This window comes from Peromyscus leucopus, chromosome 1, assembly GCF_004664715.2.
Source record: "Peromyscus leucopus breed LL Stock chromosome 1, UCI_PerLeu_2.1, whole genome shotgun sequence".
NCBI lineage: Eukaryota > Metazoa > Chordata > Mammalia > Rodentia > Cricetidae > Peromyscus > Peromyscus leucopus.
In genome coordinates this window covers 114383752-114398517 of record NC_051063.1, presented here as the reverse complement: position 1 = coordinate 114398517, position 14766 = coordinate 114383752, and the positions used below count along the sequence as shown (strand labels likewise).

At 42.0% G+C, this 14766-nt stretch overlaps 1 protein-coding gene across 1 annotated transcript; it reads left to right on the top strand.

Annotated features, from left to right (window-relative positions):
* The first annotated feature begins 2933 nt into the window (after positions 1–2933).
* Ccdc89 (coiled-coil domain containing 89) lies at positions 2934–4503 on the top strand. The gene has a single exon (XM_028873454.2). It carries the CDS (start codon positions 3203–3205, stop codon positions 4313–4315), a length of 1113 nt encoding a protein of 370 aa, XP_028729287.1. The 5' UTR covers positions 2934–3202; the 3' UTR covers positions 4316–4503.
* The last annotated feature ends 10263 nt before the right edge of the window (positions 4504–14766 follow it).

The window sequence follows — 14766 nt, the reverse complement described above, 5'->3', positions numbered from 1 at the left end:
TGAATCTCTCCGAGACAACTGCTCTTATTATCTTGGGACTTCTTCCTGTTCTTAGGAAATATATTTTGTAATTTCAATTTGTTATGCCATATAACTATATAAGGTAATTGACAAATACAATATTTGCTGTATGTAAAATGAGAAGAGAGCCATCCTAATTTTCTGGTCATGTGTGTTGACTGTACAATTTCTAGTTCATGCAGTGTAGCTTGAGATTTAAGGAAGATGTATAAAATGAGGGAAAAAAAGTTACAATAAGTTTACTTATATTTTTGGTGTTTCCTTTTCCCATTTTTATTGATAAAAATTTTCTGACAAGTTTCTACAACTATATGATCTATTTTAAGAACTCTCACCACCCCCACCTTCTCTTATTGCCTTCCCATTGATAACCTCCTCTTCCTCACAAGTCTTTTCCCCAAATTCCTCTCCTTTTGTTTTTCTTTATTTTGTTTCATTTTGTGACCCACTGATTTTTAGTCAGGGCAGTCTATGTGACCACGTTTTGAGCTATCCACCGTAGTCTGGTTAATTTACATTTTAAAAAGTCTTTGGCATCCATTTTTACAAAACTTCAATATTTGCTAAAATTTCAGTTTAGCAGACCAAACCAATACAGAGTTGAAGGGTGGTAACGGAGTCGTGGCTGTTACATAAGGAACACCCTGCAGCTAGCTGACTGAAGACACACTAACCAGTTGACTGACTTATTGGCAAGGCTGGAGCCAATGATGTTGTTTTCTGTTTCTTGCCAATGTTTGCTGTATAAATACAATAACACTTTAGCCACCATGTTCCTGCTGGCTAGAGTTCCCAGAACCTGCTATGGTGAGAAGGAATTGGGAGAAGTTGATTGATGGGTAGTGTGCTGGTTAGCTTTAGTCAGCCCAACACAAACTGGAGTCATCTTGGAAGGGAGGACCTTAGGTGAGGAATTGCCTCTGTGAGACTGGCCTGCTGGCACGTCTGTGGCACATTTTCCTGATTAATGATTGATATGGGCGAGCCAGGCTCACTGTGGGCGGGGCCTCTTCTGGGCAGGTGGGCCTGAGTGGTGTAAGAAAGCAGGCTGAGCAAAAGCAGTGAGCAGCATGCCTCCGTTGTGTTTGCTTCGGTTCCTGCCTCAGGCTGTTGTTCCGGCTTACCTCGATGACGGACTGTAACATGAAATAAACCCTTCCCTCCACAAGCAGTTTTGGGTCCTGGTGTTTATCTCAACAGCAGAGGAACAAATCACAACGGGTACTAAGTTACTGTTAAATGTAGACGGGAGCAAGAAATTCTGCTATGTCCTCAAATAGTAGGGTGAATGCAGGTAATGCCAAGATATATCTCAAAAAGGTAAAAGAAAGGATTTTTAAACCTTTTCACCATAAAAAACAAATAAATAACCTTAGTGTGGAGGCTCATGCCTATAATCCAGCACTTCAGAAGTAGATATAGGAGGATCAGAAGTTCAGAGTTACACCTGACTACATAGTAGGTTGAGGCCAGCCTCGGCTCTATGAGACACTTTCTCACAGAAAGAGGAAAAAAGAAAGAAAGAAAAGAAGGAAGGAAGTGACAGAAGTAAAAGTGTGAGAAGACATATTTAATTTGACTGGACGTATGTGTGTATATATATATACATATATATATGAAATATTGTACAGTACCCTTTTAATATGTATGTTTATGCTTTTATCAGTTAAAAAAGTTTAAAAGTCTAAAACTTCCAGTTTAGGAAAGTTTCTAGATCGTGACGTCGCAATCCATGCATAGACAAGAAATTCATGATCTGGGAAATAATCCCTAATATTTGTCTTATGTGTTGTTCCCAGTGAAAGCTGAAGTATTTAAACATCCCCCCAATCTTTACCAGGACACATAGACTTCTTTGTTACTGTAGAGGTATGGATGAGATCTAACTCCCCAACACAGTCATTACACAAAGAGCCAACTCTTTCTCTCTCCCTAAGTTTAAAAATACCAAGTTTATTTTGAATGTCAAGTTTTGTACCTTTCTTTTCTTCAGTTATCTTTCTAACATGAGTATTTCCGGTGCCATGAAAAATTTCCTTTAAACATGATAATGCTCAGTAGCTGCTTTTTTTGGATATTTAGGTTTCAAGCTTTTTAATTATTATAAGGCAGACAGCAAAAGCTATGCACAAAATCATTTCTTTCAGATTATTATCCAGACAAAGAGCTCCTGACAAGGGCGATTACGAGTTCACAGTACAGCTGACGCACTTTTAGTTAGCATAGATACTCTTAACTGACTTTCACCGATAATATAGCTAGGGCTTTTTTCCCAGCATCCCCTCCAAGTCCTAGGTAGTCATAAATGATAGGAGAATTTTTTAAACTGATTTTGGTGGATGAAATACTACCTAATTTTCACTTGCATTTGTTGGATCATTCGTGAGCTTCAGTTCTCAGATGTCTCTATTTTCGAATGTAATTTTTCGTTTCTTTTTTAACATGATGTTCTATTAATCCCTATAAGCTTTATATTTAAAAAAAAAAAAAGTCAATCTTATCTGACAAGCTAATTAGAGATATTTGATCTTTACCGTTGGCCTCTGCTCAACATACTTATCTCCGTCTCTCCAGTGTGCTAGGCACAAGTGTAAACATCATGTTTTTGTTTGTCTTTGCTGGTTTGATCACATTTGTATTGCTCATTGTGTCTCCTTTTGTACACCTATTTTCCCAATAGATTCAAACAGGAGTGCTGAGTGCCCGGGCGTAAGGACGGCCCTAAAGAACAGAGGAAATTTCATTTAGAACAACTGAGCTAAGCACCTGGGTCCAGACGCCCATTTTTTTTCTACAGACAGCAGTTTCTTTTCAGGACCAAGGGGAGGAATGAGTCTCTGTAAGCTTGCTTTGTTTACTCTTAGCAGAAATCAGGCGGAGTCGGGCCCCCTGTTGTGAACAGAAAGTTGGCTTTGTGGTTGGCTTCTTGGTGCTGCGCAGGCTGGACAGTGGCAGTGAGCTGAGAGCTGTGATAGGTTAAAAATAAAAAACAGGCAGGCGTAGCCTGACCAGATTGGCTCTGGACGCCCCCTATTACCTCACTGCGTTCTGAAGGTCCGCCCACCAATTGCAGGACTCCTTACTGGAAAAACCAACTGCTGGAGCGTGCTGAGAATCCATAGCAACGCCCTTTTGAAATCAAAGGGGGAAAGACTGAAGTCAGCCCTCAGTCAGAGCGTCTATGCCTCAGGACGGGAAGACGCTTAGGATGGACACCCCACCCCCTGACGAGCTCGTGGGAAAGCAAAACGAAAACCTGCAAAACCAGGATGAAGAATTGGGGTTTAAGGAAATGGACGGTCTGAGAGAAGCTTTGGCCAACCTTAGGGGACTGTCTGAGGAAGAGAAGGGCGAGAAGGCAATGCTCCGTTCCCGCATCCAAGAGCAATCCCAGCTCATCTGCATCCTGAAACGCAGATCCGATGAGGCTCTGGAACGCTGCCAGATACTGGAACTGCTCAACGCTGAGCTGGAGGAGAAGAGGATGCAGGAGATGGAGAAGATGAGGACCCAGAGTGAGCACTTCCAAAAGCTGGAGGGTCGCTTTATGACCCTGGCAGCCAACCACGAGCTGATGATCCGCTTCAAGGACGAGCACAAGAATGAAAACCTCAAGCTGAGGGAGGAGAATGAGAAGCTGAAGCGGGAGAATAGCAGCCTCTTCAGTCAGGCGCTGAAAGACCAGGAGGCCAAGGTACTGCAGCTCACTGCCCACAACAAGGCCCTGGCAGAGGAACTGGAGGTCTTGAAACAGAAATGTGCTCACGATGCCAGCCAGGCCCAGGCCCGAGAGAAGGAACTGCTGGGATTGCAGAACCAGCAGGCCTGTGCCCATGCCAAGGAGACAGAGCAGCTGCTCAGCCAGCTACAGAGCCTCAGGCAGCAACATCGGCAGGCCACCGAACAGATGGCGAAGGACCAGGAGGCGCATAACAACCTGAGCCAGGAGCTGCAGGCTAGGCTGCAAACTGTCACGCGTGAGAAAGAGGAGCTGCTGCAGCTGTCCATGGAGAGAGGCAAGGTGCTGCAGAGCAAACAGGCGGAGATCCGCCAGCTGGAGGAGAAGTTGGAGACAGCGGCCATGGCCAAGAAGCATGCACTAGAACGTTTTGAGCAGGAGGCAGTGGCAGTTGACAGCAACTTGAGAGTTCGCGAGCTTCAGCGTAGGGTAGATGGGATCCAAAAGGCTTATGACGAGCTGCGTCTTCAATCAGAAGCCTTCAAAAAGCACAGCCTGGATCTTTTAAGCAAGGAGAGAGAACTTAATGCCAAACTCCGCCATCTCTTTCCATAAGGCAAATTCTGCTTCCTGTTGCCACCTTAATACTTCAGATATTTGTGCCTTAGTATTATGGCAAAGCAAAGATAATTCATTTACTCTACTTTTAAGTACAAAACCACTTTACTATGATGTTGTTACTGTTGTAAAATTAATATTAATATTCAGCTCTACCACCTAGAATACATTTAAGATTAACCAGAGTCCCCTCTGTGCCTTTGAAGTTTTCTTAAGATTATCAGTATCTTCTACCTCATAACTTACTCATCTTCTTCAACCTCAGATGTCTTCCTGTAGCTTAAGATTTATGAGTTAAAGGATCCTAAGACGAACGTACTAGCATGAAAAAAGGAAAACGTAGCCCCATTTGCCGTTGCAGAGAGCTACTGTAGCTAAGATCATAAACAGATCATAAACAGAGGTCAGCCTGGTTTGATCACTCACTTGTTTACCAAAATATAAAAATCCAGCTCTGTTACATCATTCTCTTGAACATTAAGATTCAAGTTTGCTAAGTCACCATTAATATTTCCTGTAAATTTAGCTCACTTCCATTTTCCTGGTTTTCTCCTTAGTGACAAATAGGATTTAGATGTGCTGCATTGAGACTCACAATTTTCTATTGTGCAGTAGCTAATAGGCAAAAGTATGTCAATTTAAGGCAACCAGTCATAGCAGATTGGGTTTGTTTTTATAGTAACTCATATATTGTTTTCTGTTTCTGTCCATATATTTTCTTGTAATTAAATTTGCATTTTAAAAGTCCAAGCTTAATGTATATATATGTATGTATACGTACATATATATATACTTATGACATTTTTGTAGGAATAATTTGTTTTTGTAGAAATAGTTATTTAACATGACAGTTAAATATAGATTTCAGTAAAGTTCCTAAAGAAGTAAAGTCTTCAAGTTAATTAACAAAAATATGATTTACTTCCTTATGTCCTGCATATTTAATCATTTTATATACTCAATTATGAATACCTGTAAGATAGATTATAGTATAGTAAATTTTCTCATTGATTTGGTGACAAGAACACCAACAGTTACATAGCAAGTTTTATTTACTAAAAAAAAAAAAAAAAAAACCTATTACTTATGGGCTTTCTTTTTCTTTTTGCCTGTTGTCAGTTTTTTTTAGTTTAGTTTTGGTTTTTGTTTTCGTTTTTCTGAGACAGGGGAACTTAGCCCAGGTTACCTTGGAATTCACCGTGTAGCCAACGTCACCATGTAACAAAAAAAGAAGAATGGGAATATGTGATTGTTGTGCATCAAAGATTTTTCTTTAAAGATTTTTTTTTAATACTTTTTGTGTGCAAGTGTTTTGCCTGCATGTGTGTGTGTGCACCATGTGTGTGCCTGTATCCAGGGGGCTTAGAAGACGGCACCAGATTCTCTGGAACTAGAGTCATGGATGGTTGGGAGCCACCATGTAGGTGCTGGGACCGAGCCAGGGTCCTTAGCAGGAGCCCCCAGTGCTCTTGACTCTTCCCTCCCTCTCTCGCTGGCTCAGACCCTTTTCATCTCACCCTACAATAACCAAGAGGGGATGTGTTGTCACTGTCTCACAGCTGGAACAGTGAGGCTCTCAGAGGGCGGCTTGTCTAAAGCCGTGAAGGTCTGGAGAGGCAGAGGTGAGATCTGCACTGAAGGCTCTTGGGCAGCAGGTGCCATGGAACTCCCTGCCTTGCTTTAATCCTTTATCGTCACTGTCATGCAATTAATGTTTTAACAAAGGGCATCACACTTTTACTCTTGTGCAGGGCACTGCCAATTAAGTAAGCAAGTCTGCTTTCAGGCTGTAAAACCCATGCTTCTTCCCAGTATGTAAACGACCTTTGAAACACACACACACACACACACACACACACACACACACACACACACACACACACACACGTGCGCGGGGGTTACTCCCTGTGTGCCCATCACTTTGTATTTAATCTCTGACCAGTCAAGAATGAGCAACCAGAATAGAATGCTTTCTTTCCTAAAGTAATATTTATCATTGGAACATTTAAGTTCCGATTCCAATTGTATCCTTGGAACAAACTGACATGTCATTTGGCTTATTCTAAACCATTGTGTTTAGAGGGAAAAATTTAAAAGCAAAACAACAACAAAACTCTTCTAAAGCAGACCCAATATTCACACTCACGGGCAGTAACCCTAAAATGAAAGGCAGCAAAATGGAGACCCTAAAATTAAACAGTGTGTCTGCCACATTGCAGAACTAAGCATGCCCTCTGGAAGAGCACAAAATTATAAGCCCTTGGTGTGCCTTGAAGGAATGAGTCCAGTTCTAAAGATGAATCAGAATTTGCAACGAGAAACATTGGTGGACAGGTGAATTGCCATGTTCTCAGAGCACTGTCTCTACAACAGTGAGTGAAAATGAATTCAGGCTGGTTCCTAGTAAGGGGTGGGTGGAAAACCTAGATCTCCACAGCTTCATTCTCTCGAAGTTTTTAAAAAGTTATTTAAAGACTTGTAAGGAGCCCTGGGTACCCTTGCCTGTTAGTCTATCAAGCCCTATTTTACCAAGATACCTATGGAGTAGCTGTGGCTGGCTCAGGGCACTGACCAGATGACTTCATGAATTATGAATTGATTCACTTCCTCACCATGAGACTGAGCAGAACTTTGAGACCTTGCCTATTAGGCCACAAGGAAAGAGTACCAATGACTTCTCTCCCTAAAACCTAGGTTACCCAATCAGATGGTGTGTCTTCCAGCGTCCATTGTCCCAAACCAAGCCATCTGGAAATACTTCAGCCAAGCATTTTCAGAGGGCATGTTGTGATGGTTAATTCAGATGAATCAGGCTCCACCACTGTGATGGGAAAGAGGCTAATCTATGTTTATGTGATGAGAAGAACTAGAAGGAAGGGGTATGAATATTTAATGGGCCACTAACAGTATCTGCGGTACTACATCCACTTAGTTCCCAAGTCTATGTCAGGCGGGGAACACTTTTTCCTTTCTTTTTAAAAATTTATTTTTATGTTATGTGGGCCATTAGATGAGATTGTGGCTTCAGTGATTGATTGTACATTGGTGTTTTGCCTACATGTATGTCTGTGTGAGAGTGTCAGATCTTGGAGTTACAGACAGTTGTGAACTGCCATGTGGATGCTGAGAATTGAACCCAGGACCTCTGGAAGAACAATCAGAGCTCTTAACAGCTGAGCCATCTCCCCAGCCCCCAGGGAGTACCTTTTAAAGAAGTGCAATCATGAGTCTTGAAAACATTTCTCAGAATGTGGAACACTGACTAAGAATAGGCTTTTGCAATTATTTCCCATCCTCCTAAGAACAAACTGACATTATCTTCTAAATGCTAAAAACTTGTTAAGCTTAATGGCTTGGGCTATGCAGGTGAGCTCCAGTACCTGGGCTATGCAGATGAGCATCTTACTTAGGGGGAAAAATCAAGAACCAAGCATTTTCCACCTGGAAAACAAATCAAGAAAAACTTCCCCTTGGAAAAAAAAAAATCTGCCTGGTCATTCACTACATGTCTAATTGACTATAATATCCCACAAGCCCCAAATTCCCGGGTCCACAAGAGGACATTTGCCTTTGCTAGTAGTCAAGTTGTTCTCATCCACGTTATGATCCACTCTTCTGTGCATTCATCTAAAATAATTTTCTCTTTCATATTGAAGGTTTGATATAGTTTGAATCATAAAAGTCCACATGCCCATGTGCTAAAAGGCTTGGTCCCCAGAGGGAGCATCTTTGGGAAGTGGTAAGAGTTGGGACTTAATGGAAGGTCTTTAGGTCCCTTGCTACTGAAGAGGACTGTGAGACCTGGATCCTTTCCTCTTTCTTTGCTCTGTGACCATGAGGTGGGTGTTCTTGTTCTGCTTTGTGCTCCAGACACAATACCCTGCCATGCCCTGAAGCAAGGGGGGCTAATTAATCATGGACTAAAACTGCAAAACCACAAGACAAAATAAACGTCTCCCCTTTATCCGTCAACTGTCAGTATTGGTTATATATACAAGATTATATATTCATTATTTCATTCTAATAGCAAAATATTAGAAATAGCTCATAGCATTAAAGAGCACTCAGTTAACTTTACCCTTTGTAATTCAGCACAACCGTGGAGCAATAAAGAGCCAGTTCATTGTCTATCATATAAATATCTTCAGGATGTGTGTGAAAAGGTGAAACAATATAATACATACTATTTTTTGTGTTCTTGACAGAAGATAGGAGACTATGAATAAAATGTATTTCTATATATACAAATGAATATTGAAAAATACTAAGGAAAGTGGTTATCAATGGTGTTGTGGGACATAGGGAGTGAAGACAGAAATAAGATTTGGAATGGAACTTTTCAGTTCAATGGACAGTTCTTTATGTCATTAGGTTTTTTAACCTTACCTAGTGGAAAGACAGTAACATTCAAAATAAGGAATCTTCCACGTGTCTGCTTATTTTCCAGCAGGCTTCATTTCTGTGTGAATTATTTAAAGCCTGCAGAATTTTCTTTCTCCAGCTAGGCAGGCAAGGTCTATTTTGGAGCAAGCCAAGCGTGGCCTGACAGATCTGGGTCAGGTCATTCGGCTGAAAGCTGCAGCACTCACAAGCGGTCATTAGCATATGGGAAGTCACAGTATGTTTTTGCACACCACAGAGTGCCTCCTAATGTCGAGCATTTCTCTCCTAAATGTAGAGATTGGGGTATTATTAGCTTTTCTCATAGATTTTCACGTTTTCTTAAATCTTAGATTTTATATATTCATTTCCATTGCCGTGTTTCCATTGTACATGATGATGCATTACAAAAACTATTTTCATACAGATCTATCGTGTTCTTTGAGCATACTTCCCATCTCCCCACCTTTACTTCTGCTGGTCGCCCGTGTTCTCCTAGACAGTTTCACATTTACGTTTATGTTACATGTATGTATGTTAAGTTATGAGAGAGGAAAAAGGAAAAAAAATTCATTCTGTCTATGTACATTACTTTTTTGACATAATTTTTTATTTAAAAAATTTTCTTTCCTTTTACATACCAATCCATGTTCCCCCTCCCTCCCCTTCTACCACTCCTCCCCCTCCCCCACCTTGCCTCTCTCATCCCCTCCTCATAGAGGGTAAGGCCTCCCTTGGGTAGTCAACACAGGCTGGCATAGCAAGTTGGGGCCGGACCTAGCCCCTCCCCCCTACATCAAGGCTGAGTAAGGCATCGCACCATAGGGAATCGGCTCTAAAAAGCCAGTTCGTGAGCCTGGGATAAGTCCTTATATACATTACTTTTTATCCATTCTTATACTGATGGGCACTCCGATTGGATCTATAACTTAGCTGTTGTGAATTGTGCTTCAATAAGCATAGATATGAAAATATTTCTGTGGTAGGCTTACTTGGAGTCCTTTAGTAAATACACAGGAATGGTTGGTTCATAAGGTAGATCTACTTTACCTTTTGTGAGGAACCCCTTACAGATTTCTGTGGGGGATAGAGTCCATCCCCACAACAGTGTATATGAGTTCCCTATTGTTCACATCTTTACCATGTTATTTTAATGCCTGCCTTTCTGATGAGAAGGAAGTGCAATCGCAGGGTAGTTTTACTTTGCAATTTCTCTGATGGCTATTGAGACTGAACATAGTATTCTATGTTTATGGGCCATTTTTACTTCGCCTTTTGAGAACCCACTGTCTATTTCATTAGCCTGCTTATTGATTGAGTTGTTTGATTTCTTGTTCTTTAGTTTTATGAGTTCTTCATATATTCTACATGTTAATTCTAAGTCAGATGTATAGCTAACAGATTTCCCTCCATTTCTGTAGGGTGTCTTTATTGAGTAGACACTTTTTAATTTCATGTGATCCTATTTATCAATTGTTAGCATCATTTCCTGAACAACTGGGATCCTATTCAGGAAAGTCTTGCCTATATCTTCTAATGTTTTTCCCTGCTTTTCCCTCTACATGGTTTCAGAGTTTTACTTTAAGACTTTTGATACATTTCAAGTTGATTTTCGTACACAGTGAGCTTCATTCTTTTACATGCAGACATCCAGTTTACTCAGCACGATTTTTTCAGAAGAGGTTATCTTTTTACTAGTGTATATTTTTGGCATCTTTGTCAAAATTTTGGTGGCTTAGCCGCATGGGTTTATATGGATGTCTTCTATTTTGTTACAACCTTAGAGTTTAGGTAGTATGTTTTCTCATAAGCTCAGTCTGTTAGACTTTGGATACTGGGTTTTGCTTTGGCTCTAGCAGAGGAATGGTAGTAGAGGCAGGGTTAACCAAACCATTATAGTCTTTCAATCTGATTTGCTGTGTTTAATCTATTTCATTCATTTAATAGATTGCTTTTTGTAATCTCTTCTAGGCCAGGCACTATGATAAGAGCTAGGATAGAATGCAAATAGACTTTATTCTCATTGAATTTGCTTCCAGTAGTTAAAAATGCTCAAGAATGGGATGATAGGATAATGCTTACAGTCTCCAAACCTAATTTAGGAGAAATTATGGAAAGCATTTCCTAGAAGTGGATTGAGTAATAACATCCTAGAAGTAGAATGCATAGTAATTGCTTAAGACAGTGGTTCTGAATCTTCCGAATGCTGCGACCCTTTAAGACAGTTCCTCATGTGGTAACCCCCAACCAAAAAATTATTTTGTTGCTACTTCAGAACTGCAATTTTGCTATTGTTATGAATCGTAATGTAAATATCTGCTATGCAGGATATCTGATATATGACCCTTGTGAAAGTGTTGTTTGACCCACCCCCAAAGGGATCATGACCCACAGATTGATAACCACTGGTCGAAGAGCAGGATTAAATATGCATCTGTCAGAAGTCATCTCAGGTTTCTGGGTAAGGAAACCATCTCCCTCGCTCTCATCCCAGCCAAGGCTATGGGGTAGAGGTCACATCAGCCTCAGCTAATGTCCTCTAGTCAGGATGACCTCATTATACTTGCATTAGCACTTACCTTGGTCCTCATCAGAAGTCTGAGCCTTCATACCTGACTCACACTCTTCTCCACCCTGCTCAGATGCTCCCTCAGCCACTGGGAAACCTAGATCTCTAAGCAGCAAACTGGCCCATGGGCTAGTGCAGCGAGTGAAAGGGTTGACTAATTGCCTTCATTCAATCCTGTTCTTTACGAAGTGATCTTAAAGAAAGTCTATCCGGGTGGAGAGAAAAACCAGAAAACTCAAGTCTTGCATCATAAAGATGTGAACAGGGTCTGGGATGAATTTTACATAGGTGTAACCATATAGAGAGACGAACTCTCCTAATGGCTTTAGAAATATCATTTTAAATGAATGTTCTTTTTAAACATAATTTTTTATTGATTCTGTGGGAATTTCATATCATGCACCCCAATCCTGCTCATTTCCCAGTCCCTCCATATCTGCCCCTCATCCCCATAGCATCCCCTCAAAAGGAAATTTAAAAACTATTAATTAAAAAAAAACAACCCACTTAGCTCCTCCATCTTTCCTGCCTCTCTGACACCTCTTCATTTGTTTTAGTGGCACTGGGAGCTGCTGTGTGTCATACAGTAGACCCTTCTGTCCACACAGCTGTGGTGGTATTCTAATTGTACTGAAATGTGATTTTGATTGTATGTTAATAAATAAAGTTGCCCGGGGGTCAGAGCTATTAGAGCCATAGCAAGAGTGTGGTGGTGGTGGCACATGCCTTTAATCCCATAGATCTCTGTGTGTTCAGGGATACAGCCAGCATTGGAGACATAAGCCTTTAAGACCTAGGGGGCTGTACATTCAGACAGTGACGAGGCAGTCACGTGTTTGGGTTTACAACCAATGAGAAGGCAGAACAAAATACTATAAATAGACGAACAGACAGGAAATTGGCCTCTTTTGGGAAGCTGGGACACCGAAGGCGGAAGGATGAGATTTTAGCTCTGAGCTCTGACCTCTCGGCTTTCTCTTTTACATTGTTTCTGTGTTTCTTATTTAATAAGACGGTTGGTTACATCAACACACAGCTTTACTTGTAAAGGTTCATTATAATGAGTTGTTGGTCAGGTTCAAGGCTCCCGGCCTCTGGCCCACCACCAATGCTGGACCATCACTAAAACTCCTCAGATATCCCACCATTGCCCTGAGTCATGGAGATCCTGTGGTTATGGTTCCTCAGGACTAGTTCCTTCATGCACTTCAGCAGGTCATAGATGGGTAGATGCTGGGGTAGGCCAACTCAAAACCCTGAATGTGGGTTTGGGTGGTAGCTGATTGGTCAGTCTGCCCCCCCCCCCAGCCACCGCTGCCAGACAAGGGGAAGAGCCAGATCTTCTATACCATGCACCAGCTTTCCCATGAGGTGGTGAGGGGTGGGGCCATCTCTCCTGACTGTGGGGCCAGCTCTCCCATGAGGGGTGGGGCCAGCTCTTCTGCTGCAGTGACCAGTGAGGGGCAGGGCCAGCATAGGGTGGTAGCAGCTCAGCACAGCCCTCAGATTTTAACACTCCTGGTTCCTATCATCCCCTTTGATATCTTGGGCCATAGAAATCAGCACAGACTCCAGTTGCAGCAGGACCAAGGATCCAGATATGGTCCTTGGCAGCAGCGAGGGCCTGGATGTCACCATGGCCCCAGTGGCAGCCCAGCCACCCAGATCATTATGGCCCTGTGGAACCATAGCCCTAGATCAACAACATAGTTTCAGCTGGCTGACCAAACCCCAGGTATCTGCATGACCCTAGGTGGTAACAAGAGCCACGGACATCAAATCAGACCCTGGCTATTGCAGGGCCATGGACTCAAACATGGCCCTTGGCAGCAGCCTGGGCCAGATGACACCATGGTCCCAGGTGGCAAGCAGGTCACTCAGATCAGCATGGCTCCAGCAGTATCACAGCCCTCAGATAACAACATGGCCTCAGGTGGTAGTCCCGATCCCAGGCATCTGCTCAGCCTTTAGTGGTAACTGGAGCCCAAGCCCAGACCCCAGGCATTTGGACACCAGCCGCAGCAATAGTGGCTTTTCATTTATTAGAAGACATCCCACAAAAGGGGGTCATAACTGGAAAGGGTTTCAGAAACTCCTCTCTTTAGCTATTGTTACAGACCTGGTTCTACAGTTTAGAACCAGTTGTGGGCCCCTTCTGGTCTTACCGTCCCTTACAAATTATGACTCATGGATAAATGGGCAGAGAAAATTGAAATGAGCACTTAGGTCTTTGTAATATTCTTACATTTCTTCTATATCCAGTCAAAAATTCAACCATGACTCAGCTGCATTCTCTGCTGTCTATGATCTGATTTTCTGCCTTAGAAAAGCCAACAAATGTATGTATCAGTGCTGGAGCTGTGGTCTTTATGTGACATATGGTATAGAGGTACTCATCTGTGTTGATCCCCCTTTTAATGCCATGTCCTGCATTGTAAATATAAAGATGAAAACAAACAAACAAAACCCCACACAAACTGCATTTGCCAGCTTCCTCTCTAGCTACAGATTGGATGTTTCCACTGACTGACGTAGATCCTCAGTGTATTTGGGCTGCTTCTCATATCCCACAATTTCCCCACATGGCTGCTATAACCAACTACAAAGTCTCAGCTTAAAGCAACAGAAATTTATTGCCTTGGATCTAGAGGCTAAAATCAGAAATCAAGCTGTTGGCCAAGGTGTGCTCTCTCTCTCTCTCTCTCTCTCTCTCTCTCTCTCTCTCTCTCTCTCTCTCTCTCTCTCTCTCTCTCCTCTTGACTGCAAAATAGACTCCTTTTCTTGCTTCCAGTCTCTGGTGTTTGCTGGCAACTTTTAGCTTTTTTTGGCTTACAGAAACAACGTCCCAGTTACCTAGTCAGCGTCTCCTCATCTTCTTCACTGTTTGTCTCTATCTCCTGCCTTCCTCCTCTTCCTCCTCCTCTTCTTCTTTTCTCCTCCTCCTCCTTTCTTCCTCCGTTTCATCCTCCTCTTCATCTTTTTCTTTTCTCTTTTTCATCTTTTTCTTTTCTCCTCCTCTTCTTCCTCCTTCTTTTCTTCTCTTCCCCCTTTCATGGCACTCTCAAGTAACCTAGGCTGACTTCCAATTTTCTATGTAACCAAGTGTGGCCTTGAACTTTTGGTCCTTCTGCCTATACTCCTCCCAATCAGGATTTCAGGTGTGCTGTACCCTGCCCCATTAATATAGCTCTGAAGATCAAACAAAGGGCTTTGCAGATGCTAGATAAGGATTTTACCAACTGAGCTACATTGCTAGATCTCAAAATGATTTTTGTTATGGAAATTTTGTCACCAGTCTGCTGGTGCATTTTTGGTCCAAGAGGCAGGGTTTTTATTGGGAATGAATGTGACCGAGAGAAAGGTGACCCTTTCGAGCGAGGAATGAGCTGCTGTGGGTATAAGCAGTGGCTTGTGGCTTGGTTTAGGTTCCCCATTTGTCCTTAATATTTGTGTACAGATTTTGTTTGATAATAAACAGTAAAGAAATCATTTATAGGGG